This window comes from Simochromis diagramma, unplaced genomic scaffold (assembly GCF_900408965.1).
Source record: "Simochromis diagramma unplaced genomic scaffold, fSimDia1.1 OVJJ01000483.1, whole genome shotgun sequence".
NCBI lineage: Eukaryota > Metazoa > Chordata > Actinopteri > Cichliformes > Cichlidae > Simochromis > Simochromis diagramma.
The window spans coordinates 7,820,805-7,848,249 of record NW_024386835.1 but is presented as its reverse complement, the minus strand read 5'-3'; the positions used below and the strand labels follow the sequence as shown (position 1 = coordinate 7,848,249).

Sequence of the window (27,445 nt, the reverse complement as noted above, 5' to 3'; positions counted from 1 at the left end):
CAAAACACTTGAGTGAAGTTTTTAAATACAAACCCTAATAACCCGGAGGGGGCTTAGGCCACACACCGATGCTAAGAAAATCTCAATAGAAAACAAAAACAGAACAAGTGTTTCGCAATGGGCAGCTGACAAGCTCAAGTTCCACTACATTTAGGGTTCAGAGGCAGACTTAAAGCCAAATCCCCTAAATACTTTGAACATTCAAGTAAGGGAAAAACAACCCAACGAATACTGTCCTCAAACAGTTGGGATGAAACTAATTCAGGCACTTTCTTAATTTGATATTTCTTTTAAGAGCTGCTCAACACGTTCTTTAAAAGCTGTGATTCAAATTACTCGTTTGGCAACAACGACGCAAGCAGTTGGACCGTAAAAATGTTCCTATTCCTTGCAATAATTTCTGAAGTCCCTTCAGCCTATTTTCTTTTTTTTTGGAATAAAAGAACATGTTTCAATCATGAAATGTGTTTAAGGTTTACAAAGTGTTACGACTGAAGAGTCCACGAAAGATGGTTAGACAGCGGGGGCACAGCTTCGAGCCTGCACGACATCGCAGAATCACAGGCTAATTGGGTCGCAGAGTAACTTATTTTGTTAATTCGTAGGCAACATAAAATGTGTTGTAAAAGCACATGTGATTGAGACCTTGAAAAGTGAATAAAGGTTTCCTGTCATACAGACACATGCTACAGTGACAACACTTCTTTCCCTAAAGGATCCCAGTACACGATTCATGAGATGCTTCAGCTTCCACATATAGGCATATTGCATTATATAGACTTGGCAGTGAACCACTTCAAATAGTCATGTTCTCTGACTTTATCTTTTTTTTGTTTTTTGTTTTTTACTAAATAAATAATGATTTTTCAAAATTGTACCAAAAATTCTGCGTGTACAAAAAAATGCCTGTGCAAAAATACATATTTGAACTATGTACAATTTGTTAACAAAATATGTTTTCTCAAATAGGGATACTTCAATACTTGTTTGATACATAGGCTACAAGAAAGAAAAAAAAAAAAAAAAGAAAAAGCTAACTGAAGATTTTTAAAAAAAAAAAAAAAAAGTCTACTAGGTTTTCCACACTAATTGACATCAGTGGATGTTCCATAAAACAGGTGTTGCCAAAAGATCTAAGATCTATATCCAGTGAAGCCATCTCCATGAATCTCACACTGTAACGCTCGTCCCCGAGACCTCTTGACCTAAGCTATTTCCCAACGAGTGGGGCAAGTATTGCCTGATTTAAGACTATTTTGACAGCGGAACAAGAGTACAATGCCTCGTCTACTGTGACAAATCTCTTCTGAACATAGTGTTACTGCGAGGCATTCAAACTGTAACGTCCAGAGCTTGGGTAGTGGTTACACACAGGAGGGACAATCATACCCACAGAAGACAGGTGACGTGCAAGTTTGCTCCAGTTAAGACGTACCATACCTGATTCCCTATGTTTAAAAAATAAAATAAAATTCACATCTGCCCACATACAGCTGTGGAATTCACTCAGCGGTGTAAGTAACTTGTGGCTATAGTTATACAGCTTGCACAGATTTTCTTCAATCCACAAATGCGCCATCACCGCTTCATAAGCAAGACTGCCCACCTTTTACTTAAAAAAAATAAAATAAAATAAAAGTAGTTGGCAAAGCTGATAGCAGCTTTTTGGCTTGCTTTGTGGACAACTAAAGCAGTGCCTGTGGAGAAAGTAGTTATTTAGTGCTGTTCACAGTTGGGGGTAGGTCTACTGTGGCTATCATTTTGCACGCTGAAAAGATTCCGAAAATTAACAGGCTTCCTCGAGACAGAGCTCTCCCTCTCTGACAAAAGATCCAATCGAATGGGCACATCAGGTGTCCTTTTCACATTTAAAAGCACAACCGTCTTCACCAGGTCTACAAAGCCTCTTTGTAGTCCAGTGTAAAAAGATCATAAGAAATCATAGAAAGGTAACACTTGCATAATTATTCCGGGTAATAAAAGAAGTGACCAGATCATCCCTACGGGCTCGTCTCAGGCTACTGCATGTTACCCGAGGTAACTCAACATGTCGCCAGGGAGAATCACACTAACAAGAAGTGAAACAAGGTGATTGTGTGTATTTTTCTTAAGGTTTTTGCAAGTAACAGTTTGCTTCTCCTACTGCTTTGCTTGCAAGGCTTCTGAGATCAGGCGCTGGGGGTGTAATTAAGTTGGAAATTCCAGTAGTCCAGCAGAATTTGACATGAGAAAAAACATTACTCATACACACACATAAGCACACACACACACTCTCACACAGTCTTTTTTTTTCTTTTTCTTTTTTTAAACAAACACGGAAGAGATCTGCTCGTTGTCTCCCCAGTTGCTCAGTGTCATGACGGCTTGTTGCAGCAGCCCTTAACCTGAACCCAATGACCTTTGAACTACAGGACAAGAGACCGATGGCTGTTGCAATTGTTCCTCCGACCAAACAGGAAGACCTCTCAGAATACTGGGACAACAGTGGCGTGGGGGGGATCCTTGGCTTGCGCATTAGATCCCTGGCGCTCCACGCTATCCCCAATTCAGTTCCCCCTGCCCGCACCTCACACACACATGGCTTTGGGAGAAACGGTAAGGACCACATATACATCATTGGGCAGTCCAAATTATCTCCACCCTGAGGATTGTGGGAAGCTGAGAGTAATGTGGATTTGATTTCAGAAGGCCTCATGCATTCCAGAGCAGTATGCGGACCACTCTGGATTATTTCCCGCCCGCCTGCCAGTTTCATACACTGAAGCCGGACACCACTGTCAGGGACGAGCCTTTGGCTGGAAAAGGAGAGGAGAAAAACATAATCTTAAAATGGCTGTAAAGTCATCAGTCTATAAACTAGTTTTGCAGTTTAAGATGAGGCTTTAATTTCTAGCAAGAATTATTTCTTTGTCCTTTTTTTTTTTTTTTTTTTTTTAAAATCGGGAGATTCAAATGTCGGGCAAGATCATTGAATGTAATCAGAAATGTCTTATCACCTGATACTTTTGGCATTATATATCAAACACTATAAATACCTCATTTCCTCATCTTTACTCAGTTTATATCAGCCCTTCAGGTTCTTTAATATTTCATTCATTTTGATAATTCACATGAAAAACAAAAGAAAAAAGTTTTTAAAAGGATTACGGCTGAATACCACTTGGGCACTTTGCTTGGAGGATGCAGTTTATGTGCATGATAGCTCAGAACTGTGACGTGTTCATAGACATACTTTATTCATTTATTTTGAAGTAATACACTACACTTTTATTAGTCTGTGTTCAGAATAAGAAAATTGCCGTGACCTAATATATATATCTGAAAAATGTGGAACTGTAATCATGGTTTAATGTAGTATCCTTAAAATCTTAATAATATCCATCCTTAGCCTAAGATGACCCACATCCCCAAATTTTAAGTGCAGTGAACTGAGAAAGAAACAAAATCTTTCACAAGATGCAATCAGTGAAAACAAAAACATCCTGAATGTGTCTCAAAAACCAACCTGATGTAAATGAGAGTTGTTGGGTAGACCCGGTGTCCCTGGTATACTCCGCCCATGCTTCCCATGGATGTTGTTAATGGCAGGTGACTTGGCCACTTTGGGTCTACCTGGTCCTGGCCCCCCACCTCCTACTCCGAGCCCACCTTCCCCACCTCCGCTATTTACGCCACTGGAGGCGGAAGAGCTTTTGCGCTTCTTGGCCTCCAGGCGCCCGTCTGAGGAGTGGTGACTAAAGCTGGTGTGGTGGTCAGATGAGGATTGGTGGTGGACAAAAGGTCCCAATGAAAGTGTTGAGTCACTGCTGTTCATTACCACGCTCATACGCTTGATGGACTCTGCAGGGCTGCCCGAGGGAGGACCTCGTGCTGGTGGCCCAGAGGAGCCACCGGCGGAACTGCCAGAGAGCTCGGCCTTGAGGCTAAGGGAGTTTGTTCGCACAGTAGGCCCACAGTTAAGCCCCACACTGTGAACCCCACTATGGGAGGAGGATGACGATGAGGACGAAGGACCTAATGAGCTGTGGTGGTAGGTGCTCCCTGAGCTGCCGACATTTACACAGTTCTTCTTAAAAGAGGAGGAAGAGAAGTTGGCATTGGAAGAGGAAGATTCAGTGGAGCCATGGGATGAAGAGAGGATAGAACTGTTCTTCCTCTTCTTCCCCGAGCTGAAGCTAGCGCCGCTACTGGTATTGTTGGCTCCAGTGCTTCCTCCACTGGTGGCGTTGGGGATGACGGTTATGGAGGAGCCAGACGAGCTCTCCTTGGGCTTAAAAGATGATGACGATTTGGTAGTGCTGCTGCCAGAGGAACGGGACTTAGGCACCCGGCCTGAGGTTAGGGAAGGAGCTGAAGAAGAAGAGGATGAGGACAAGTGGGCTGAAGGCATCTGCGGCGACGAAGACACTTGTCGGGCTTGTGTGGTGCCATAGGCCGGGTGCTCAGCCCCACCCTGCGGCGAGCTGCGGGCATTTAAGGTGGTCCCATAGGAGAGCACTGACTTGCCCTCGTAGGATTGGCTGTAAGGAGTCTGGGGCAAGGTGGCAGGAGGGCCCAGGAAGCCTGAAGAGGGAGTGCTACAGTGGGAATTTGTGCTTGTCCTATGGGTGGGTGCAACAGAGGAGGAGTTCTCCAAGGCTAAGGGGATTTTCCTAAAGCAAAGAATATCAGAAATTAGCCAATTATTAACTTGACTCATAAATTTAAAAAAAGAAAAAAAGAAAAAAAGGATGAGTCCAAGACTGACTTACTTCCACATTTGGGAGTTGACATGCTTTTCCATCATTGTGGTGAGGGTACATCGCACTTTGTCCCATCGCCGGTCAAAGGTATAATAGCCTCTCCCAAACAGTCGACTCCCAAAAGTACAGTACTGGGAATAGAAGGGAAGAACAGATGAGAACTGTAATCTTTAATGGCTTGACCAGTGTAATAAAAAAAGGAAAGTTCCTTGGAGGTAACAGCAGATGAAGTGCACTTACAGCTGCCGGTCGTGGATGATAACCTGAATAGTGACAGTCCAGTTTCTCAGCATTGTCCTCACGCTCCTCATTCTCTCCCTCATCACTGGATGGTCTAGAAAAGCCATCGGGGGTCGTTTGGGGATGGTGTAGCGACTCGTGGACTGCTGCAGAGTCTCCAGAAATACCACCTCCGTGACTGCTGTTTAGTCTAATGGAGAGAAATTGTGCCCAGTCACTTTCACCATATTCATCAAAGCTGAATCAAATTAAAACTGTCTGTTTTACGCCTGTGTGAGCAAAGCTACACACAGACACAATACAAGCACAGCAAAAAATCAAAGTGTGGCACAGCAATTACCGTGGAAGACCAGGGCTGTGAAATTTGGGCTTTCCAGTTGGCAAAGGCTTAGTGGCATCAAGGGCTGGGCCGTTTCCATGAGCCACCTGGTGGGCATCATGGCCAGAGGTGAGGTGGGAAGAGGGGTGTAGGTCCCTGAGAGGGGGGTTTTGCTGGGAATGATTTTGGTGGAGTTCTCGCTCCCTCTCCCGCTCCCTTGTTCTGTTCTTGTGCTCTGCCAGCAATGTGTCAAAGCGCTTCCTCCGCCCTGGCACCGCCCTCCGCTGGCTTAAGGAATGTGTCTGTTGAGACATTATAAAGTCAATAGAATTTTCATTATGGTAAGAGCTGGAGAGAGTTCTCCTTAGAACCACTCTTAATTCCCTTTTTTTTTTATTGCTGTTTATACTTGGCAGCTCTGGCTCTAACAAATTTTTACAACATCAATCACAATCAATCACAACCATCCTTTGAAATGCAAAGAATAACTTTGGTAATATTCTACACATTAAATAGAATAATACGACATAATTGAACTGTATGCCAAAGTGCTCCACTTCTATTAAAACACAACGAGTGACGGCATTTTGCCGTTTCATTAAACACAGACATTGTAGTTTCCTATATTCACAGTAGAGTTCATCATTACAGGCTCCTCAGAGTTACGCTGTGCTCCTCTTTGTGGCAAACCATCTGAGCTGACAGCATGTGTCCTAGAAACACCGGCCCTCAATTGTCAGCCTGTGGCTGCCGTGGGAAACGCTCACCCAGAGGTTTGAAGCTTGCTGCCTCCACAAGTATGTCAAGAACACGTTAGATCATCTTGTGAATCTAGCAAGTGTGCTTTGATCCTCATTGCTGACAACAAGAAAAACTGCTGAGCATTACCAGCCCAATTCTCTTTAAAAATAAAATGCATTTATACAGCTCAGTTGCAGCATGCAAAGCAGGGACTTTGTTACCTTGCATGTTAGGGATCTTGTGCAGGGTTTTCGAGATGTCACATCTATAACGCCACAGTGGATATCTGGATTAAACTCACGTTCTGATGGCAGAGCAAAGGGGGAGGAGAAAAACATTTGTTACCTTCATAATTTGGGACAAGTTGTGTTATGCAAAACATTAACATTACATAAGCCTTTCCCCTCTAAGATAATGTGTGGGACATTTTGTTTAAGCTGCCGACAACATTCTGAAATGATGTCTGCTAGTTACACTCTTTCATAGGCAATAAAATAGGAACCTAATGGGAGGTTCGTCTAATAGATTAAAAAGCAAGGTTATAAAAAACAAAAACATTCAGGCTAAGCATGTAATGCTGTATGAGACTTAAATACTCTGGAAAAAAATGACAAAATGTAACTAGTCCCCCCTCATTCCACATTCCAGCTGACCTGTGACTTTCTTGTTAACGTGACGTCTGCTACTCGCACTGCTGCTGTCCTGCTTCTTCTCCGAAAGGACAGTGAGGTGGCCCTTGCCATTGGGAATCTGGCCTGGGGCCAGTAATGGAGGCTTTGGTATGGAGGGACAGTTAAGGCCTGCTTTTAGGGCTGATGAGGAGGTCGTGATGGCGGTAGTGTTGGAGCTCACAGTGGTGCTAGAGGAGGATGTAGAGGAGGATGAGGTGGTGGCGGGGGCAGATGGAGCTTGCGCCGGCTTAGCTGGCGTGTCCGGCTTCGGATGCATCTTGTCCATCTTGACAGCTGGAAGGCTGGAAGAGAAGATGACAGCGATGAAAAGGGTGGTGAGGAGGAAGCTGAGAGTTAGAAACAGTGAGCCAGTGACAAGCGTATGGTAAGAGACAGATGTGGACATATGGGTGGCCCTTCGAGGACAATCACTACTAATGTTCCGCTATATATAAAACACCTTCAAAAGAAGAAAAAGGTCAAAATCAACACTCGCGTATAAATGACTGAATCAGATTTCTACCGAGAAACAAGCAGTAAAGGCAAATAGCTCTGACTGCCACATAAACCATCAATAAGCAGTAGTACCTTATTTTCAAGTACTAGTATTGCTACAAAAACTATTACAAGTAGTCTCCATTTCAAAATTGTTTTTTTGTTTTTGTTTTTTTAAATTAGACTTTAGTATGTCTGCCAGAAATGTGGTTGTAACAGCCCTGCACCTGTGCAGAGTGAAACTTACATCTTTTCTGGCTGGTTCATCCTGAAGGGGGCAAAGGGGGGTCTTCGCTGAACGCCTGGCAGCTTCTCTTTGGCTGGTTTGACAAGTTTGGGATTGGAGGACGACGATGAAGAGGAGGGTAAGCTTGAGCTAGCAGCTGTAGGTCGACCAAGGATGCCTCCGGTAGCCACTGCAGCTACGGACACAGAGCCCACCCCGGGCCCAATCCCACTGCCGCTGCTCCGGTTCCTGGCAGACGCAGGAAACGGCGAGGTGGACGCTGGTTTGCTAGCCGAACTGTGTCTTCTCTCTAAAATGATAACAAACAAACCAGAAAGGCATTAAAACATAATAGTTAACACACCAATTATAATCCAACACTACTATAGGACTAAACATAGTTGTGACTCATAAAAAAAAAAGAGAAATGGAAACATTAAAAATCTCCCTCTAACAGCTGTGAGCATGTTAGCTGAACAGCTAATAAGCAGTATTGGTGATTCATGCGCTGCATCTTGAAATAGAACTGGCCAACAGGTCAAGAGCTTTCTTTCTTGCCTGAGCTTCTTATAACAGCTGCTGTGCAAACTGATGAAAGTCAGTAAGACAGCAGAAAAGGTTAGAGTGATGCTTAGTTGTGGATGGAAAGACAAAAATAGAACTTGGAGGGGGGGGGGGAATGCTCATCTGCTTAAATCCAAAACTAGCTGTCTTTAAGCACACTGCTTTCCAAAATGAACAAACTCTGTGTGAACACAAATCACACCAATTACACATTTACACAAGACAATTACAGATCTACTTTCAAAAAAGGCTCACATCACATCCTATTTTTAGTAACAGCGTACAACAAAAGCTGCTGTCCCAATGTCACCACTACACAAGCACTTCATAGTTTAAGGTTGATTAGCTGCCACTGCATAAACAATTAAAAAGAAAAAGATAGACAAAAACATCATGAAGGATTTTTGTTTTAATTCAGAAATGACTGGAAGCATGAAGCAGAGAGATCTGAATCTTGGCAAAAGCAGCAGCTCTCTAACAGAAATAGTGGGCGCTCTGGGTGACACAGACCGACATACACTCCTGCTGCTCTGATTACATGTAGAGAAAGAGAGACTGACAGACGTGAGCGTGGGTGTCATACGCCCTGCCTCGATCACGCTCAATCCAGGGAGCTCCCTCACCTAAACCAAACTGAGAATTTTCAGCAGTGAGGAAACATCTGACATGGAGAGAATCTCCTGCTGGAAGCTGCATGTGAGCAAAACTGAAGGATATACAGAGAAACAAGACAGACAAAGGTGACTAACGAGAATTTCAGAAGAGAGACGGCAAATAAACATTTGACTAAACACTCATAGTCAGCTCTGAGAAGCAGCAACGAAAGACAGGACAGAAAATAACTGCATGCTTAAAAAAAAAAAAAGAGAGATAAAGGTGCATCAGCACCAGAAGCATTAGTAATTTTCTACCAAGAATCTGTGTCAGCTGGCTACTGTCACCAGTGTTTTTCCTGCATGATTAATAAATAAATAAAAACAGGCACCTCCACGAAAGAGGTTTTGGCCAAAGGAAAACCACCAGGATTATAGGAAAAAAGTATTTTAACTTTTTTTCAAAGCTTCTTAAATGGTAAAAAAATAAATAAATAAATAAATAAATAAATAAATAAATAAATAACAGTAACATGAAAGGTCTTCTGCCAAGTATGGTCACCTAGACCCTCTGCCCCAAACTAATCATGCTTATGTGTGCAGTCACCTCTCAACTGTCTTTTGATTTAGTCCCATTTTGTGTGATTATAGCTAACTATATGGTAAAGCTGGGGAGTGGGTTGTTGGACAAAACTCACTGTCACAGGTAACAAAAACAAAAGTGGAGTGGCTACAAAGAATACAAATGCTCAAAAAAAGGTACCACTCCCATTTGCCTTCAGCTATATTCCTCAAGAACACACGCACGCACACACACACACACACACACACACACACACACACGCACGCACACACACACCTAACTGTTAAACTTCTGCTTTCTGAAAGAAAAGGGAAAAAACTGCTTTTAAGCGTGCCCTCTCCACACCTAGGGGCCTCTCCTGCACATATATTCAACCTACACTCCAGATATTTTCCCCTCCCACTTCTAAGAAGCCAAACAACCCAAAAGCTTTTCTTTCACTGCCTCCCTCCCACTTCCTCTCACTGCCTTGTCCTGTCCCAGTCAACAGCGAACCTCTGCACACAAACTCACAACAAGATATCCAAGTGAGACAGTGGTGCTCTGTCTACAAAACAACAAAAGCCAACAGCAGCACCAATGGTAGTCATAACTGATGTAGAGGAGGAAAAAAGGTAAGGAAAAAGGACAGACAGACACAAGACATAGGAGGAGCCTTAATATCATGTTTCATATTATCAAACAGCTGGCTCAGTGGCATGGGGGAATCCCAGCCTACAGAAGTGAAAAAAAAGAAAGAAAATCAAGAAGTGTAATGGCCTTACTACAAACTCCACAGGCATCATGTTTAAGTAAAGACAAAGTGTAACCTATTTTAAAAAAAAAAAAAAAAAAAAGGTAAAACTAAAACCTTGAGTTAACCAGAAACTCAAATCCACCGTGGTTCCCTTCTTTTACCATTTGAGCTCAAGACACTGAGTGTAAAATTCTGTATGTCTCGATCTCTGAGGAGTCTTTGTTAGACAAGTTCATAAACAAATGCATAAAACGCCAGGCAAAGCAGCAGCTTCCCGTTCCGTGGTGAGTGTCACCCCTGCTGGGCTCAGCCTCAGCCGAGAAGCACAGACACCTAAAGGGAGACAGATGGGCTCAAAGAAGCACGCTAATATCATATTGAGACCATCTAAATAGTGCTGAGATCAGTGCCTTTTCCCCACGTTAACGCTGCACGGGGTCCTCCCATAATGACATCACAGAGAGGACATGGGGTAAAACACAGCAAGAGCACTGCTGCTCTGTATGGCCACACATACATGGCTACAGAGTTTCACTTAGATTTAGACTGTGTGGTTATAGCTGATGCAATAAGTTCATTAAGTGAAACTTTTTTTTTTTTTAATAATTTTGATACTGCATGGTTTAAAAGCTTCTTTAAAAAAAAAAAAAAGTAATTATTTGCATCTAGCGGCTCAAATCGGAAGATTTACTGTGATGGGAAATCTTTGGGTTTAGCTTCACCGCCTGATTTTGAGAACAGAACTTAAAGATGTTGCAAAGGACGAAAAAGAGACTGGTGCATTCATTATGATAAACACACTACAGACAATCTGTTCACACAAAGAATCAGCAGCAGCAAACAGCTGAAGAAACAAATATCAAGAAACATGATGAAATCACTGTAAATCTCTGGGTGCTTCTACACCATGGACCAAGCAGAGCACAGTCTGCATTAACAATGCAACCCCTGCATGTGGAGTAAAGCCACATGTTCTGATAATGATTGTTTTACTTTACACTTGGTACTGCCATCCAGTGTTTATCTACAGTTCCTTCAAAACCCCCTGACACCTCAAAATAGAGGCTGTATTTCAGACACACCCATATATCTATACTGTTTAACAATGATGGAGAAGTCTGAGTGATGTTCACACAGTTCCAAGGACAGTTTTACCCTAGAAGCCACATGCTGCTATACCTCCCTCTTGTGGTTGACCTTGATAAGTGTAATTGCTGCTGCACTTCAGAGAACAGGCACTTCCAGGTATTTAGTGGCCATTGAAACATCCCCAGTTTAATGTCTTAACAGTACTAGAAATCTTATCTGAGCTGTATCTGTTAAAACAGCCCACTACTGGAAAGACTTGAAAGAGACCTATCAAATATTAACACAATAATTTTTAACACACAAACAGTAAATAAATAGGCTACTGAGTGGAGTAGAAAACTGGGGGGGTGGGGGAGGTACACAGAAAGAAGAAGCACTACTAGGAGTGTGTTAATCAAAGAAACATCACATTACTCTTGGTATGGGGGGTATGGATACAGAGTCCCCCCAATTCTTTATTCCCAAACCTTGCTGAGTATCTGCAGTAACAGCCACCTCCTTGTTGTAGTGGATTATTGCTACTACTTGAATCTAGGAAATCTAGCTCTGCACCCCAGCTGCATGAAAAATAACTGAATATATAGATACATCAAGGCGTGTGTGTGCGTGTGTATCACTTACCAAAGTGTGCTTGAAAGGCTTGTGGCTTGACTACCTGACCACAGTGGCTGCACATCACCAGGTAGAAGTCGTCCTGTGCGGGACACTGGCCAAATATGGACATGTCTGTAAACGGGAAGATAGAAGCAGATGGGGCTCAACTCAAGGAGAATAAATAAAAGCGTGACCGATGCCATAGTTGGCAGCAGACTCTGCAAAATACACACTGTTCAATGTGCAACCAAACATCAACTGCTTACTTTGTTTTATATTTAATGTGCATTTGTTGGGGAGTGGGCCGAGGGGTAAATAGACAAACGCAGCAGACCACAAGAAAATGCATTCTTGGCTGAGCCCTAACAGCAATTCTGAATTATTGTCTAACACATACAGTGGGATCCATAAATGTGTGAACAAGGCCATACTTTTCAGAATTGTCCTTTTCTACTCCATCGCAGCAGAAAAGGAAATTTAGCAATCACAGAGTCATAAATGTAGACTCAAGTTAAATTCAAGTGGTACAAAATACTGCCCCACCCATTTAGCAATGGTAGATATTCTTTTACATAGCTCCTACATTTCACGGTCTCAAAGTTCAGTGGACAAACTAACATAATTCCAACATTTTCAGATTATAAATAATACATTAAAGTCAATATCTGCTTTTCAGCCAGTCAGTGAGAGAACCTATAAAGTAGCCAGAGTTGAGGTGCTTCTGGAGCTACATACTTTCCATGCTGAGGCTGTGTGCAGTGGCTTGTGTTCTACTAATCTGCATTGAGGGCAGTGACCTGAAGAAACTGCTCTGTTTGGCCTTTAACAGTCAGGGGGTCCTTTGTACCCTCAATGTCCTCCAGTACAGACAGTAGGAGGCAGTATTGGTTTAGTGACTGAGATAATAAAAACCTGTGTAAACCTGCTTTTTCTGCACACAGAAAACTGAAACCGATAAAGACTGAAGCAGGTGTGAACAAAATCTTATCAACATTCATTCCTAAATGACGCCTCGCTGGTCAGAATACTCATGAACAACTACTAAATGCTAATTTAACACTTGAAAACAACTCCTAGCCTTTTATCTTCTTAATTTAAAATGAAACAACAGGCCACACCTGGCCACGAAACTGCATATCAGTTAACTGTCCAATTTCTTTTGAACCTTTGAAATAGATTAACTATGTAAAGCACTGCTGTAGCAAGAGCCTGCACAATATATCACACAGTGCTGCTTTATTAGAAATCCACTGTGGTGGTTTACAGAGGCAAAGTTCGGAAACTGTGCTCTTGTTCAACAGCTTAGACAAAATAAATTTGTAACACAACTCATAATAGGAATTTTTAAAAAATTAACAAGCTCAGGAAAGCAGTTTGGCCAAGTAAAGTCTACACATGCAACCCAGGAGTGATTTGTAAATATAGATCACTTATGAGCCCTTATTCACCATGGAGAACAAGTACTGGTGATAAGCACCAATCCAAAGGTTGCCTTTCCAAGATATAAACAAACCCAGGACTGGCTTAGAGTGTGCGACATTTCTGACTCAATAATTAGGAGATATCACTAAGGAATCAGGTTTAATAAGGTGGGTGCCATCTCCTTAGTGCTTTCTATGTTGTTATTAAGAAACAAAGAAAGTCTGCCTTTTGGAATGCCACACTCTGAGCTACCAAGGGAAACTACCAGATATTCTGAGAAGGGGCAGTTTTGCAAAAGGTCCAAATGAAATTCTGAATCTTGACCAGGTCGCAACGCTTGTTTGAGGTTTTCTCTGTCAAACACGGCTTTAATATTTAATTGATTGATTTAATTGGTAAAAGTAATTATGAAATTAACCTATAAAGAATGAATTACTTTTGCAGTTGGGCAGACTAAATGGAGTTATTTATGGTGTTTTTCAAGATGTAAAAGCTGGCTGTCCCAGGTGTACAGAAATGCTTAAAATGCAGCTTAACTAAACTAGTCATGTAGGTTACCACCTTGTGAAACCTGATCCCTAAAGTCAGGTCATATTTCCATGAAGATGACAGTATAGGGTTAAAATTAAAATGCTGACGCACACAACATCATGGATCCTGATGCATTTCTTCCTGGATAAAACTGTAAAAACGAGAATTTCCCAATAGTAAATAGGCAAATACAAAGAAAACCATAAAAAGCAAGAATGCAAAGGTGTCTTCAGCTGGAGAACCTCTGCCCAATGACAAACCTCACGCTTTAAAGGCACTCCAAGGCGAATCAGAGGGAAGTGCTGCTTCTCAGCAGAATGTGATCAAAATTTACCCTGGCGGAGAGAACCAGAAACCACCTAATTAAGGAGGCTAATTAAGAGATTGCCTGGGGCGTTATGATGAGATGAGCAGAGGAGAGGATACAAGAGCAGAGAAGTGGAGCCCCTGTTCAATATGTACTCCGCCAGGACCGTCAAGGGTTCTCCAAACATCACTGGCCAAGTCTTGAAGGGATGAGGGCCATTAAGCAAAGACCGTATAAAAGATGTACCTGGCAGATTCTCTCTCAAGGAGGTCAGAGGCAATCGTGTGTGGATGAATTGACAAGTCCAATGCTACTTAATGTGTGTCAATTGTCTGAAGCTATTTTGCCAAGTGTCTCCTTCAACAGCAATGGACCAAAAAGACTTGCTTTCAAAGTATCTGCTTGCTACAAAGAGGAAGGAAAATATCCTCACTTAATGGACAAAGGCATGTGAATTACGAGTGGTAAAATGTGACATGGAGTATTCACTATGCCAGCTGCAAAAGGACAAGCCATCAAAACAATAGCTAAATGCTAGCGTAGGCAACTTCTATGTTCAACGCATCTACTTTAATTCTATTCTGTCTCTACCCAATTTGCTTATCCAAGTAGCAAATTGCAGATATAATGAGAGAGCAAACATATTTGCCAAATCAATAACTTCCTGTGTATTTTTCATTAAAACTGCCTTTCTCTCAAATCTACTGAAACAGGACAGGAACTGCAGCATCCAACCACATTTCCTCACTGGATCAATAGCAAGGTCAAACAAGACTCGTTTCCAAACTGCTGCAGCAGTTCACGTGCAGTATTTTTCATTAGTATTTTTCTAATGGGATGCTCAACTATGAAAGTAGACATGCTATACAGCTTTGCTACTCCACGTTCAGTGCCGTAGCACTAAATGGCCTTTACTGCTAAAACTGTCCGACTTCAAAAGTGGTCTAACGCCACTGTGTCTGCCCTCGTCTCAACCTCCATTTTCTTCTTTTTCAAACATGAGGTGTTAAAGACAGAGAGAAAGAAAGTCAATGTAGACAAGAAATAAGACAAAACGGTGAATTTAAGCCAAAAGGAAAAGAGCGCAAAACGGGAACAAAGTCGCAGTAAACGAACAGAGAAGCCGTCTGAGGCCTCTGCGAGACAAAGAGGCAGTGAGCAAAGGACATACGCTTGAAGGAGGAGGAAAAGAGAGCCTGAGAGCACGAGGCAGGGGAAGAGAATGAGAGTCCAGTTAATTTAAGCATCCTCATCCGTGGCAGTGATGAACGATCTAGGTGCAATCGTAGCAGCTCTGGCTGCCGCCGAGTAGCGCACATGCTGGCTGCATCTGACCTGTGGCTGACAGTGGCACTACATTTCCCAGCTTCCCTGACTGTGGCAGTGCCACTGTAAAATTTATCAACAGCGTGACAGAATGATGAATTCATCAGTCATCCAGTACCATACATTCTTATAATCTGTGTGCGTGCATGTTATTCATCTGCGTGTGGTAGAATGGCAGTAACGCTACAGGAGGAATCTGGTGGTGAGTCATGGCAGAGCGATGTAGTCATCCACTTGTAATACCCCTACCAGACGCACGCGCACACACAGGCTTTCTATGAAGACAAACTTCTGCCACGAGCAGCATGTGTTGATGAGCCCCATGACACAAACAACAGTCACTGACAGACGCCGCAACATGATAAAGACATGTTTCATGACAGCCAAATGTCAACTGACCCCGCATCTTTGAATTTCAGATGAGCATTCTGTCTCTGTCCTTTATGCAGAAAAATGTTCTAAATGGTTGACAAATGAAAAGATACAGTGACTTAGTGGTGTCCTACATCTCGTACCATCAACACCGCTCCATTGCACGTTGGGCGCTGATTCTCCAAGTTTCATGAACTCTACACAGGACAGAAATTTTCCGAGACATAATCTATCATTTTGTGTTTTGTTGACAGCGATAGAGAGCAGCATCTAACTATCTCCCGTAAGAGTTCAACTCAGTTTAAGCTGGTAGCTAACCAAGCATACGACTTACTTCATTTTCCTACTCAAACTATTCCCTTATCTGCCCAACGCATGAGAGCATCATAGCATCAAGCACATAGGACACTCTGCTGACCACACACACACAAAAAAGGCAATATTAGATAAATCCTCTGTGAAGCAGTCTGCAATAAACCCCCTCCTTTATTCAACACATGAGGAGGAAAACCAAATAAAGTTGGATAGGCAATGATGACACAAGTGTGGGACAAACTAATGTGCCAAAAACGAAGAGAGGCTGAACCGCCAATCTCCACACTCATTCAAAGTGTGACTTCAAAGTGCATTACTACTAAGACAGTGAGGCCTCAGGGCTGTCCCACTGTTAAACTCTCAAACACACAAGGGCTCTCTCAGGTTTTGTGAGCCCTTTATGCTCACACTGCATTTCTGCAAACACTCCCATAGGGAATTACCCACAGTTCATAGTGTTGTGACGTTAAACTGTGGGTTAAGGGGGAAAAGCCTGAAAACATTAAAAAAGTAAATAAACAAAGGAAGGAAAGAGGAAAAAAAATGCTAACATGAACCAAATGCTATATAATGTGTTCATCTATTCGTCACCTGTTCATACTGTGTTCGTTTTTGTTGCTGCTTGTCAAAAGCAAGTGAATTAGTACTTCTTAAAGCCACTACCGAGAAGATGTTCAATTCACATGAATGGCTCAGCCTTGGCCATGCAGAAAGTAAACAGTGTAACATAAAATGCCCCAAACAACAAATATGTTTTTGAGCCATCAATGTAATATCACATGGTAAGCCCAAACCTGCCGTCCTATTCCTGTATATACCATTTTGAGTGCCCAACCTCTCGCACACAACCACTAAACAGGTAACATCATCAGTCTGTGAGGGCTCAAACACTGGGCCTTAAGATGAATTTATACTTCTGTCTTAAATCTTCAATGTCATGATGTAAACTACACTGTTTCCTGATGATCACTTCCTGAGAAATGTAACTGCACGTCAAACTGATGCAGTCAACAATTACAGTGATTGGAAGATTTGACAGTAGTAAACAGGCCAATGTGTTTCTGGGCACTTTTTCACTCCAGTTTTTGAATTTATCAGTGACAGAATAATCATCATCGCCTCAATATAGGAAATCACAGATTTTAGCAAATTCCTGGATGGAGACTTCTGAAACTATTAGTATAGATTTGAGGAAATGTTCAAATAAGTGGAAAAACTTGACAGACAAATATGTTTGACCCAAGGAGGGAAAAACGTCCGAGCTGTCTTATCTGTCACCATCATGGCTTATACCACATATAAAACAAGAGGGCACGACCGCAAGGCAAATAACAACCCATCACATGCAAATTCGAATGCTGGCAACAGCAATTGCCACTTTTATAGGTTACGTCGTAGCCGTATGTGAAATGACTTAAAAATACTGTCCATCCAATATGTCGATCAATGCTTTAACAACAACGATGAGAATGCGAACTACTAAAATTTAACATTTGTGCCTTCACAATGTGAATCACCTAGGTCAGAACCCTGTTAAATTCTTTTGATGATTAAGCACACCACAGCGAATGATTCATAGCTGGCCGGAGAATTATTGATGGTGTTGACGTCTAAAGGAGCTTCTTGTGGTTTTTGCTTGATTAGCACCGTTTTCTCTTGACCAAAATGATCCATGTAAAAACAATTTCAAAACAGAGATTATTATTTTTAGTCCACATTTAGTTCTGAAAAGAAGCTTAAACAAAAGAATGCATTTTAATCTTGTTAGCCTACCTACTGCAGTAACTGCTCCTTAACAGCAAGGTCATACATGACATGCCCTGCTTTTTTCTCCGTCAGCAGGAGATAAAATTCCTTTTTAGAAAGTAACTACATCGTGGTGAAATGTATAAAACACAAGAACAAACATGTCCTATCCATAGGTATACACTTTTAAGTAGACTGCCTAATTAATAACTCAAGACAATGTACATCATTAGCTCGGCATAACGCCTTTCATAGAACAAGCTAAGCTTACAATCACCACAGTGACAAAGTTGATTCATCACTTGATTTACTTGTGCCTCAAATGAACAGGTTAGTCCTCACTTCATTTCGCCAGCAGACTCATCCTTATTTCAATCTTGAGGTCTGGCGTGTTATATTTCAGCTTAGAAACTTAAGCATCACATTAGTCTTAAGTAAACAAAATGCAATTTTAATTTTATAACAATTTACCTTTGTGATGAAATTCATTCTAAATCAAGGCCTGCCAGCAGGCCCAATCAGCTAAGGCTAATCGAGGTGTTTCCAAAAATAAAACTGCAGTACAAACTGCTTTGAAACACCTCTCTCTAGCTCAGAAGCCAGGCAATCTGTGTGTTGTACATTGAGTTTTGGCTGCTGTTTAAGATGATGCCCTCTGACATGATTTTACAATTGTCCTTTAAGAGTTTATTAGTTAAACCAACTATGTGTTAACCCTGGAATAACCACACCTACTAGCAGAACAACAGTCATATCAAGATTTTAATCAGTGTAGCCTGGTTGATTGTTTTTATCCTATTCAGGGTTTTATATGTTTCATACATGAATAGCTCATGCATACTGGTTGGTGGTTTAAAAGGCCAATAAATAATAAATAAATATTTTTAAGTATTTTTCTTAATAAACAGTAAAACTATTACCATTGGTTAACATCATATGTTGGTTGTTAAACTGAAGTAAGCAAAAACATAACTTAACATTTTAACTTAAATATATTGTACAAAAAGTCCAACTTGCTCTTTTAACAGCAGTAGTTTAACATTATTATGCTGGCTTTTGTTTTGAAAAATCAGGGCTATGCCTACGAAGTAACTTTTTAACTTCTTTATACTTTGCATTTCTCTTAGCAACAAACATCAATGTTGTCTTAACGATAAGGGGAGAGATGTGAAACATGGTGGAAGTTTTTGCAAAATGGGAGAAATATGGATGCGAAACAAAGCCCTTTAAAACACACCATCCAATGAAATACGCATTATCACTTTAGTCAGCAAGTCCAAGTTGCTAATCGTTAAGTTATTTTAGGTTCATGTGCAAATGTCACCACATGAATTACCGACACGTCTGACTGATTATATCCGGGTGCGCTTGTTTTACTATAAGTTTTGCAGAACGACACGAGTAAAGTGTTTGAATCCATGTTAGCGTGAGTGAATGTATGTATGCGTGTTAACCCCCATAACCAAAATACACCTTTGGCCCTAGAGGGAAAAAAAAACACTCACCTTCTCTGCACAAACGCATGGCTTCTCGATTTTTCCCGAAGTCTTTAAAACTTTCCTCCGATTCAGCACCTAAAAAATGAGAGCGATCCGAAACACACAAATGAATAGTTGCACTTGCTTCCCTGCCCGTGCTGTTGCTACCAGTAGCGTTTCTTCATATTCAACCGAAAACTGCATGCACTCGGCCAAAAAAAAAAAAAAAAAAAAAAAAAAAAAAAAAAAAAAAAAAAAAAAAAGACAGGACTGGCAACTGTCGCGCTCTACCTCGCTTCCTCGCAAACATACGGCACGCTGGGGAACTCACCGTCGTTGCCGTGGAGTTTGGCGGCGTCGACCCAGCTGCTCCAAGGCTGTCCCAGCATTATTTCTGGACTAGGCAACGATCTCCGCTCTGCAACAGTCGCCATTGCTGTGGAGCCTTCTCCCCGCTGGATCTGCTGCTGCTTCAGCTGCTGCCTGGCCGCTCGGCGCTGCTCCCCCCTGACGTCATCCTCGGCCCTTTCCGACATTCTTTCCGCTACAATGTAACAACACGAGAGTCAGCGCTGGTAGAGCTCGGGATAGGAGGACTTTTATACTGATTGACACGGGCATACGCGTGTTGTTTTCAGCAAACCCGCCTCTCGGAAAAAAAAAATCGCCCTGTGTGGTAACTTGACGTTACAAGTACAAAGCTTACACAACATACTGTTTAACGTCGAATAAATAGGCCGGCTGGCGATTCAGCTGAAGGTTGCTGGTTCCCTTGGCTGTGGCTTACTCGCTAGCTATCATTTAGAAATGTAAATTACATTTAATAATTGTAAACTATACTTAAGAATAACGATGCTATCAAATACAGTGCTTTGAGGCAAATTTGTGATTGATTATAAATGAACAACAACAGTAATAATACCAATTTAATGCACAAGTTATTAGTTAATAAGGATCGCTTTTGAGATTTGACTCCATATAAACAGTTGTAAGATATACTAAATACTTTTTTAGTAATTGTGGGTGTGACATTAGAAGATGACTGACCATAACATATTTATAATTTATTATTGATTCTTTGTTTTCTTCCCATACTAAGAAAATGTGAGCTTTAACATCTTAAATGTATGAGCCATAAAGCTGATATCAATATATAGACTTTCTACTGGTGACTTATGAGTGAAATACTATATTATAATGACTTTATGTTTAGAATGTATGCATTAGCTTCCCAATATTTTGAAAAATATGAGAGAAATACATTTAGAGATATTGACTTTGTATAAAAGGATTACGGTCAGTTACATTAGATTCCATTTAAAATTAAAACAGGGTCATGTTACTATTAAACACGTGTCTAAGATGTATAAATGCAAGACTTCAGAGATTTTTGAATGACATGCACAAACCTTTTAATTTCTAAGCATTTCAGATTTACAAAGTCTGTTATAATCTACCATGTTTACTTTCACTTTCAAAATGAAACATTTCTCATTCTACCCAGACAGCATGTGCTCGCCTAAGTAAAGCTGAACAAGGAGAGAAAAAAAAGAAACAAAACTAGAACTGGGATCCTTTTACATTCTTGCCAGAAACAAAACCTAGAAAAGTACAGATGTCTTATAAAGACGGTGTAACACACTGACTGAAATTACTTCTAAATGGCACATCTCATCTGTTGTGGCGTTTAATCTTTAATATTAAACATGCAGTGTTGGACTCTGTGTACCCATTTTACTCCTCTACCTGAAATTCTTACTCCAATTTGGCAAGTACTCCAAAAAGCCTTGGCCCTCTCGAGTACAGAGTTTAGTGTAGGAATGCACTGATATTATCAGATGAACATCAGTATCAACTGGTGTCAGTCTTCCTGACTGCTATCACCTACCAAATGCTGATTGGTTTCTGCTGCGTCAAATAAATCAGGTGATCACACAGTGTGATGAAGAGCTTAAATAGTTCAAGTACATTTAAAACTTCTCTTTGCTTTTAGCACAAAATGGTAATAAAGAAAAGAAAAGACAAAATGAGCAAACAAATGAAGGAAAAAAAACAGTATTAGTAAATTGTGATCTCAAAAATCTGTTTGAAAGTACAATTTTACCATCATGCATTTAAATGCAAATTAAAAACATCATCCTGAATGTGCTGGCTGTGTGTGTGCTCAAACACTGTGATGAAGAGCATTTTTTAACACTGAAACTACAATAATGTCAATTTAACAACCTTGATGCCAATTGGTTTAATGTTTTAACTGGATATAGTTATTTGACATGCCCTCAGATTTTTCATTTCTTCAAAACATCTGTTGCCTTTATTGCCATAGCATCATATCTGTAAGGTCAAAGCAAAATGATCGCAATAGTGTAGTTTCAGGAACTCTGCCCTGCATAGCTGTGACATTCTTGTGGGAGGAACCAGTTAACAATTAGTGCACTGATCATAACAAGAGCATTTCAAGAGGAGGAGGACTGTGTGATTACCGTCATCCTTTCACGTACCCTCACTCATTAATTTTAGAGAACTACTGCTTCACTGGAGAGGAAATAATTTGCATATGTAACTTATTAGCACCATATGTTAGTAGCTGAGTAAAAGCAATAACATCACAAAGGTAGTGACAACATGCCTCTGACACACACAAGAACGTCAAGCTTACTGTACCTGAAAGAGGTCACAACTGCTGCATCTTTCCTGTGGCTTGGAGGAAGAGATTTCCCCTTTCTATACACTCCAGTATATGGTGATTGATATTTTGGTAGAGAGCCAACTCTTCAACTGGAGCCTAGTCCAGCCCAGCTGGTCTTCCCTAGTTTTATGTTCTTTAGGATTTTTTTTTCCTGTCCCTTTCAGTTTTACACCGTGATTCACAGCAGACATTTCTACTCTACTTGGCTACATTACCTTATGCTTTACTTTGCTCTGTAAGCACATTTAAAAACAAAAAACAATCTCAGTTTGACCCCCTCCTCATGTTCTTGCCGTTTTTATGAAATCACCTTCAAGTAAATACTCTTAGTTAATTCCAGATTGCCCTCTCACAGAAGATTTTGCTCTAGTAAGGTGAAAAATTGAACACTCCCACTGGTCCTCAAGTCGCATCAAGCTTTTGTTGAGTTTATCTTCATTTTCAGAATCAATACCCATGTCCAGACTGTAAGACTGTATATAAAGATGGAACAAGCAATCATGATGTCATTATTGTTTTTAGAGACAGAAACTCCCATAGGTGAATGAAAGGGTAAAGTGATAAGTTATCAGCTAATGCTAGCTGGACTCAGTATTATTTCAGAATACTTCCAGGAAATCTGAGATAATATTTATGACATTGTAAAAAAATACTGAATACTTTTTTCTTTTTAATTACTGCCGTTTGCACACAGTGCCATTATTATTATTACTGTTTTTTAAACGAAACAAAGAGTACTTTCCACCCTTTTTTAATGAGTTACTGTCACTGATGACAGACTGCCTAATTGAAGTGCTAATATGTTGAAACAAGGTGCCAGCAACAGTAGCACTCTAGTCCAAATGTAAACCAAAGCTAGCCAAAAGAAAATTTAAATCATAAAATAACTGCTTAATACCTTAATTTACCAATAACTCAATTAACTTAACCTTGTAAAGCATTAAGAGCCTGACCAATATTGTCACCAAGAGACCTTGTACCAGCTACAACATAGCTACATCAGTAATCCACTGTTTGCTTTTCCTGACATATAGATTGTAACTATCTGGACTAAAATCACCATCAGAGACGGATATACAGTTCTCACTCTCAGATAGGCCTGGCCTTTCTTTGTTATAGTGCACGCTGGAGGATGCAAATGCATGGTGTTGCTATATTGCTGATGTTTTGACACTTTTACTGGTATTACGAGGAACAGCCCTGCTGTACAGATGGAGCACACAGACAGAGATATCTGCTTATTACTACTAAGTAAAAGACTAATAAAACACTAGAATTTCACTCACCAAAACTGAACCACAAACGTCTAGATTAGGCTGTACCACACACCTGCCAATCAAAGTGACCATGCATTATGAAAGAGGCTTACCTGTCTATGGGGCATAAACTGTTTATTTGTACCAGGCTATAAAGATGTCTTACCGTCATTTACTTGGACATTTTAACATAACAGCCTGTAAAGATTGACTTGCTTTTGGGGCCAGTCTCAAATGGCCATTTATTTATCTAGCACATCCATGTTGGATTCATTTTCTAGCCCAAAATTTGCCACTTGGTCAAACACAGCAGAAGCATGTAATCATCTCAGATGATTTAATCCAGTGAGTCTAATCAAAATCTATTGTGAGTTCAAAGAACAGAACAAAGCAGATTAGCGGACGCTGGATCAGCCAGCTGATGTTGGATCTTTTAAGCAACATACAGAGAACAGATGCTGTAATAACGAAGACCTCTGTAACATTAAGTAGTCCAACATAGAAGTCTTGAAATTACACAATTTCTGTAATTTCCTTGATATTTACTGAGGGGCAGCTGCACTGTTGGGTTTTTTTTTAAATTCAAACAATTCATACACATATAGTAAAAAGAAAAACCTAATCTTAAAGCCCAATACAACAAGTAGTATAAAGCATATCCTCAGATGCAACTCACTGATGCTGTAATTGAACACTTCCTTGATACTGAATACTTTACAATAGAAACTGTATTCGGTGTTGGGCCGTTGTGATGGAAGTACTACATGACTAGGTATGATTATTCTGCAGCTATGAGGAAACATAAAAAACCCACCACATGTCAATACAGTTTTGAAATGAACAGCAGCAAGATCTTACCTTGGCAAAACAAGAAACAAGGAATTTATCTTTAAACTCAATCAGATGATCCACATCAGTTTGGGTGATTCCTGGCTGGCACACACACACTGGATAGGAAATCTGGAGACATACACAGACATGCATTGAGGGAAGATGTAACTATACCACACCTTTTCCTTTCTATAGTTAGTAGGTGGAATTTTTGAATTATGTGTAAAAAAAACACTTTCATTCCTGTCCCCTTAGTGATCAATGGGGTGGCTGTAGCTCAGGCGGTAGAGCAGGTCATCTACTGATCGGAAGGTTGGTGGTTCGATTCCTGGCTTCCCCTAGTCTGCATGCCAAATATCATTGGGCAAGATACTAACCCCAAATTGCTCTCTGATGCATCCATCGGAGTATGAATGTGTGAATGTTAGCTATAAAGCACTTAGAAAAATGTGCTTTATAGCGAATGGTGTGAATGGGTGAATGCACAAGTTGTGTAAAGCGCTTTGAGTCCTCAGATGAGTAGAAAAGCGCTATATAAGAACCAGTTCATTTACCATCCATCAACTTAGTCAACATAAAGAAACACATACATCTACAGGAATCCATTTTAAAGACATGCAGACATTTTTATATTTTTTGTTGTCTTCATACATTTAAGGCATATTGCTGTTTATTCAGTGGTGTACTGTGCCATATGGTACCACCAACTTTACATTTGTTAATCAAATGTTGCTTTGCAACCCTTTAAAGCTTACAACCTAAATACCGTCAGAACTAAACCACACATCTTAAGTTTAAGTTATCTAATGTCAAAAATCTGTTATAATGAGCATGAAATCAAAATAAATTCACTGCAGGCGACCTGAATTCCAGGATTTACTGGTGCTACACGTTAAAAAAAGTGTATTGCTAATATACACAACAACTTTTAGAAAAAGCAGAAAGAAAAATAAGAATCTTACTGCTGCAAAAGTGGCAGTCCGAAACTATTTTCACACATCAAGTCTGGAAAATGTTCAGAGAGTCAGGTCGGGAGACTGTCCAGTGTTTTCTCTTCTCACATCTAGCTCACAGCAGAAGATTATTAATTGTTAATAGTTAGTGTGGTTTAGGTGAACAAGCTGCCTGGCTGGAAGATTGAGGACACAGGACACAGTCACTCAGTGAAAATTCACCACAGTACTATCTGCGCTATTCTCACATTCGACAACACGTAATACATATAGACTATCTATCTATATGGATAGACATCTAGAAGTCAATACTTTCCTGTTAACTTTCAGTAAGTTAGAGTGGGAAACAATTACAGAGTATTATGTAAACGCTTGCATATGGGTGTCTGTGGAACATGCTATTTAACCTTTCGACAGCAACAAAAATTCTGACTTGTGACAATGCAGAAGGGAAAAGTTTCAGCAGAACTAAAATATTAGTATTATATTTGATTCTGTATGCATGTGCTGTCAAACAATACTAACAGACAATTCTCACATCTTTGTCATAAATGCCAACACTGATAAAGTGGCAAAGAGCTAGTGCCACCATTATAGCCGTTGGCCTCTACGATGTCACAGTATTAATACGGGCTTATAACATGTTTATCATTATATCAGAAAAATTGCCTAGAATACACTAATATATCATCTGAACATCAGTAACACTGACTTCTGACCAGCATGTAAGATTATGTTTACGGTGGCAGCAGCCGATGTCATCTGTTGTGTTATCTGCTTAATTTATTTATTCTTTTTTGTTGTTTTATCTTTCTCAACTGGGTGGCTAAATAACAAAAGCTACATAAAAACATGAGAAATAAAATGAGATTCTGACAGAAAAGATATGATCCAATTATCACAATGACTGGATTGGGGAACTGGTTATGTTGGATTTCCACCTTTATATAGATTCACTGAAAAGGCCTATACCGGTTAAGAACAATGTTAATAACATTCTTACGGAATATAAACATACCAGTACCCGTAGCTTAGCCTTAGTTCGGTTGTGGTTTTGACTTTATGAAATGAGTATGTTAAAGGCCATGAGTGGAAGAACATAGCATTATGTCACTTCTTTAGAAAAACAGTTGTTGTCATTGGCAGACAGGTGCAACTCTGACACATAGATAAGAGAGAACACAGGAACCAGAATTCGTATTGGCTAGAAATGCTGCCACTTCTACTCGACACTAATTACACTATCGTAGTTATTTTTTTGAATAAAAAAGACAACATTAACCTTCACCGGAAATACGGTATTTGAAAACAGACCAAATGTCTATAAGCCGTTGTGTCATGACATTAAGCTCAATCTAGTGTGGGTCTGTGACTGGTACAAACGTTACTAAACAGCACCGATGGCTAACGTTAGCCTGCTAGCTGGCTAACGTTAGCCAGCCATGACTAGCGCCAGCGAGGAAGCTGACAGCAGCCTGACAGCCCAGCAGAAGTCATTAGCCGCGGTCACATATCGACAACAATTTCACTCTTACCAAGGCTCTGGATCCTGTAGACGTAAGTCTGACACCTGGCTGATATATATCAACTGGATGCACAGGGTGAAGGAGACAGAAGACGGTGGAAAAGAGCGAGTTTAGTGCTCAGCCTCTGTGGAGGTCTTCACCTGGTGCTTCCATGTCTGTTTACCAGACTGCATTCTGGGACAGAGAAAAACGTCACCGCGCCACGACGCAAGCGCGAACTGACCAATGACTGCATGGCACCGCCGAACTTCTTCACCAGGAGATTTTATTTATTTATTTATTTAAATTTATTTCTTTATTATTTTTATTTTATTCCCCTGTTAAATGCAGTATTTACAATTGCATGAAGCCTGGGAGATATGTGATAGGGGAAATCATTACAATTGACATGTGCAATTTAAAAAAATTAATAAATAAAAAAATACTACAATACGTTCACCAAACATATGTTTAATTCGATTTAAACGATTTAAATCGATTAACTAATAATTGCGGGCAAAAACAGAGATAACTATTATATGGGAATGAAAGAATCCTGAACTAAAATCTATAACAGAAGCAATGGGGGGGTTTAAAACCTAGTTTCGGTGCAAAGTCAGAACACTCTTAAAGGACTTTTTTATTACAAGGTTTGACTGATGATTCTATTTGCAGTTTTCATATCAGCGAATGCTTCAAACTACCTGCCCAAATAAGAGTCCCTGGGAATTTGAACATGACTGCAGGGTGTCAAAACGTGCAGTGTCCTTAAAAAAGTAGAGAGAACTGGATAAGAGACATGTTCTGCAGAAATAGGAAAAAATGCAAAGACCTGACACAAGACGATATATGCCAAATTACACAAGAACTGAATTGAAAAAGTAGTGGCACGGATATTATGGAGTCATGAACCCAAAGTTGAAATTTTGGTTCAAATCATCACTATGTATGGAGGAGGCCAGGAGAGAGTTAAAACAGCGAGTGCCTACAGCCATCAGTAAAACACATTGGAGAATGTTATGGTTTGGGGCTGCATTTCAGCCTGTGGTGTCAAGAATCTTGTTAAAACCGAGGGAAATATGAATACATAAAAGTACTGTCAAATTTTGATTCACCATGCC

At 40.5% G+C, this 27,445-nt stretch overlaps 1 protein-coding gene across 4 annotated transcripts; it reads right to left on the bottom strand.

Annotated features, from left to right (window-relative positions):
* Window positions 1-424: 424 nt before the first annotated feature.
* LOC120731866 (ataxin-7) lies at window positions 425-26,530 on the bottom strand. Of its 4 annotated transcripts, XM_040029198.1 has the most exons (14): window positions 26,355-26,530; window positions 24,829-24,929; window positions 23,894-23,995; window positions 19,422-19,634; window positions 19,118-19,186; window positions 11,621-11,725; window positions 7,456-7,744; window positions 6,696-7,015; window positions 6,264-6,346; window positions 5,323-5,603; window positions 4,983-5,172; window positions 4,752-4,873; window positions 3,506-4,652; window positions 425-2,795 (listed from the first exon to the last, which is right to left on the bottom strand). In XM_040029198.1, the coding sequence occupies exons 4-14, from the start codon at window positions 19,624-19,626 to the stop codon at window positions 2,778-2,780; spliced, it is 2,829 nt and encodes a 942-aa protein (XP_039885132.1). In that variant the 5' UTR covers window positions 19,627-19,634; window positions 23,894-23,995; window positions 24,829-24,929; window positions 26,355-26,530; the 3' UTR covers window positions 425-2,777. The 4 variants fall into 4 exon arrangements, with proteins under 4 accessions (XP_039885132.1, XP_039885131.1, XP_039885129.1 ...); XM_040029197.1 differs by having other exon boundaries at window positions 24,829-26,530; XM_040029195.1 differs by lacking the exon at window positions 24,829-24,929.
* Between the last annotated feature and the right edge of the window lie 915 nt (window positions 26,531-27,445).

Coding starts and splice junctions, on each gene's coding strand:
- LOC120731866 (XM_040029197.1), bottom strand. CDS start 19,626: ATGTCGGAAAGGGCCGAGGATGACGTCAGGGGGGAGCAGCGCCGAGCG. Junction 7,745..11,620: donor AGCCTTTCAAGCACACTTTG/GTAAGTGATACA, acceptor TTATCATTTTAG/AGAGAAGACACAGTTCGGCT. Junction 4,653..4,751: donor GTCAACTCCCAAATGTGGAA/GTAAGTCAGTCT, acceptor TCTTTGCTTTAG/GAAAATCCCCTTAGCCTTGG.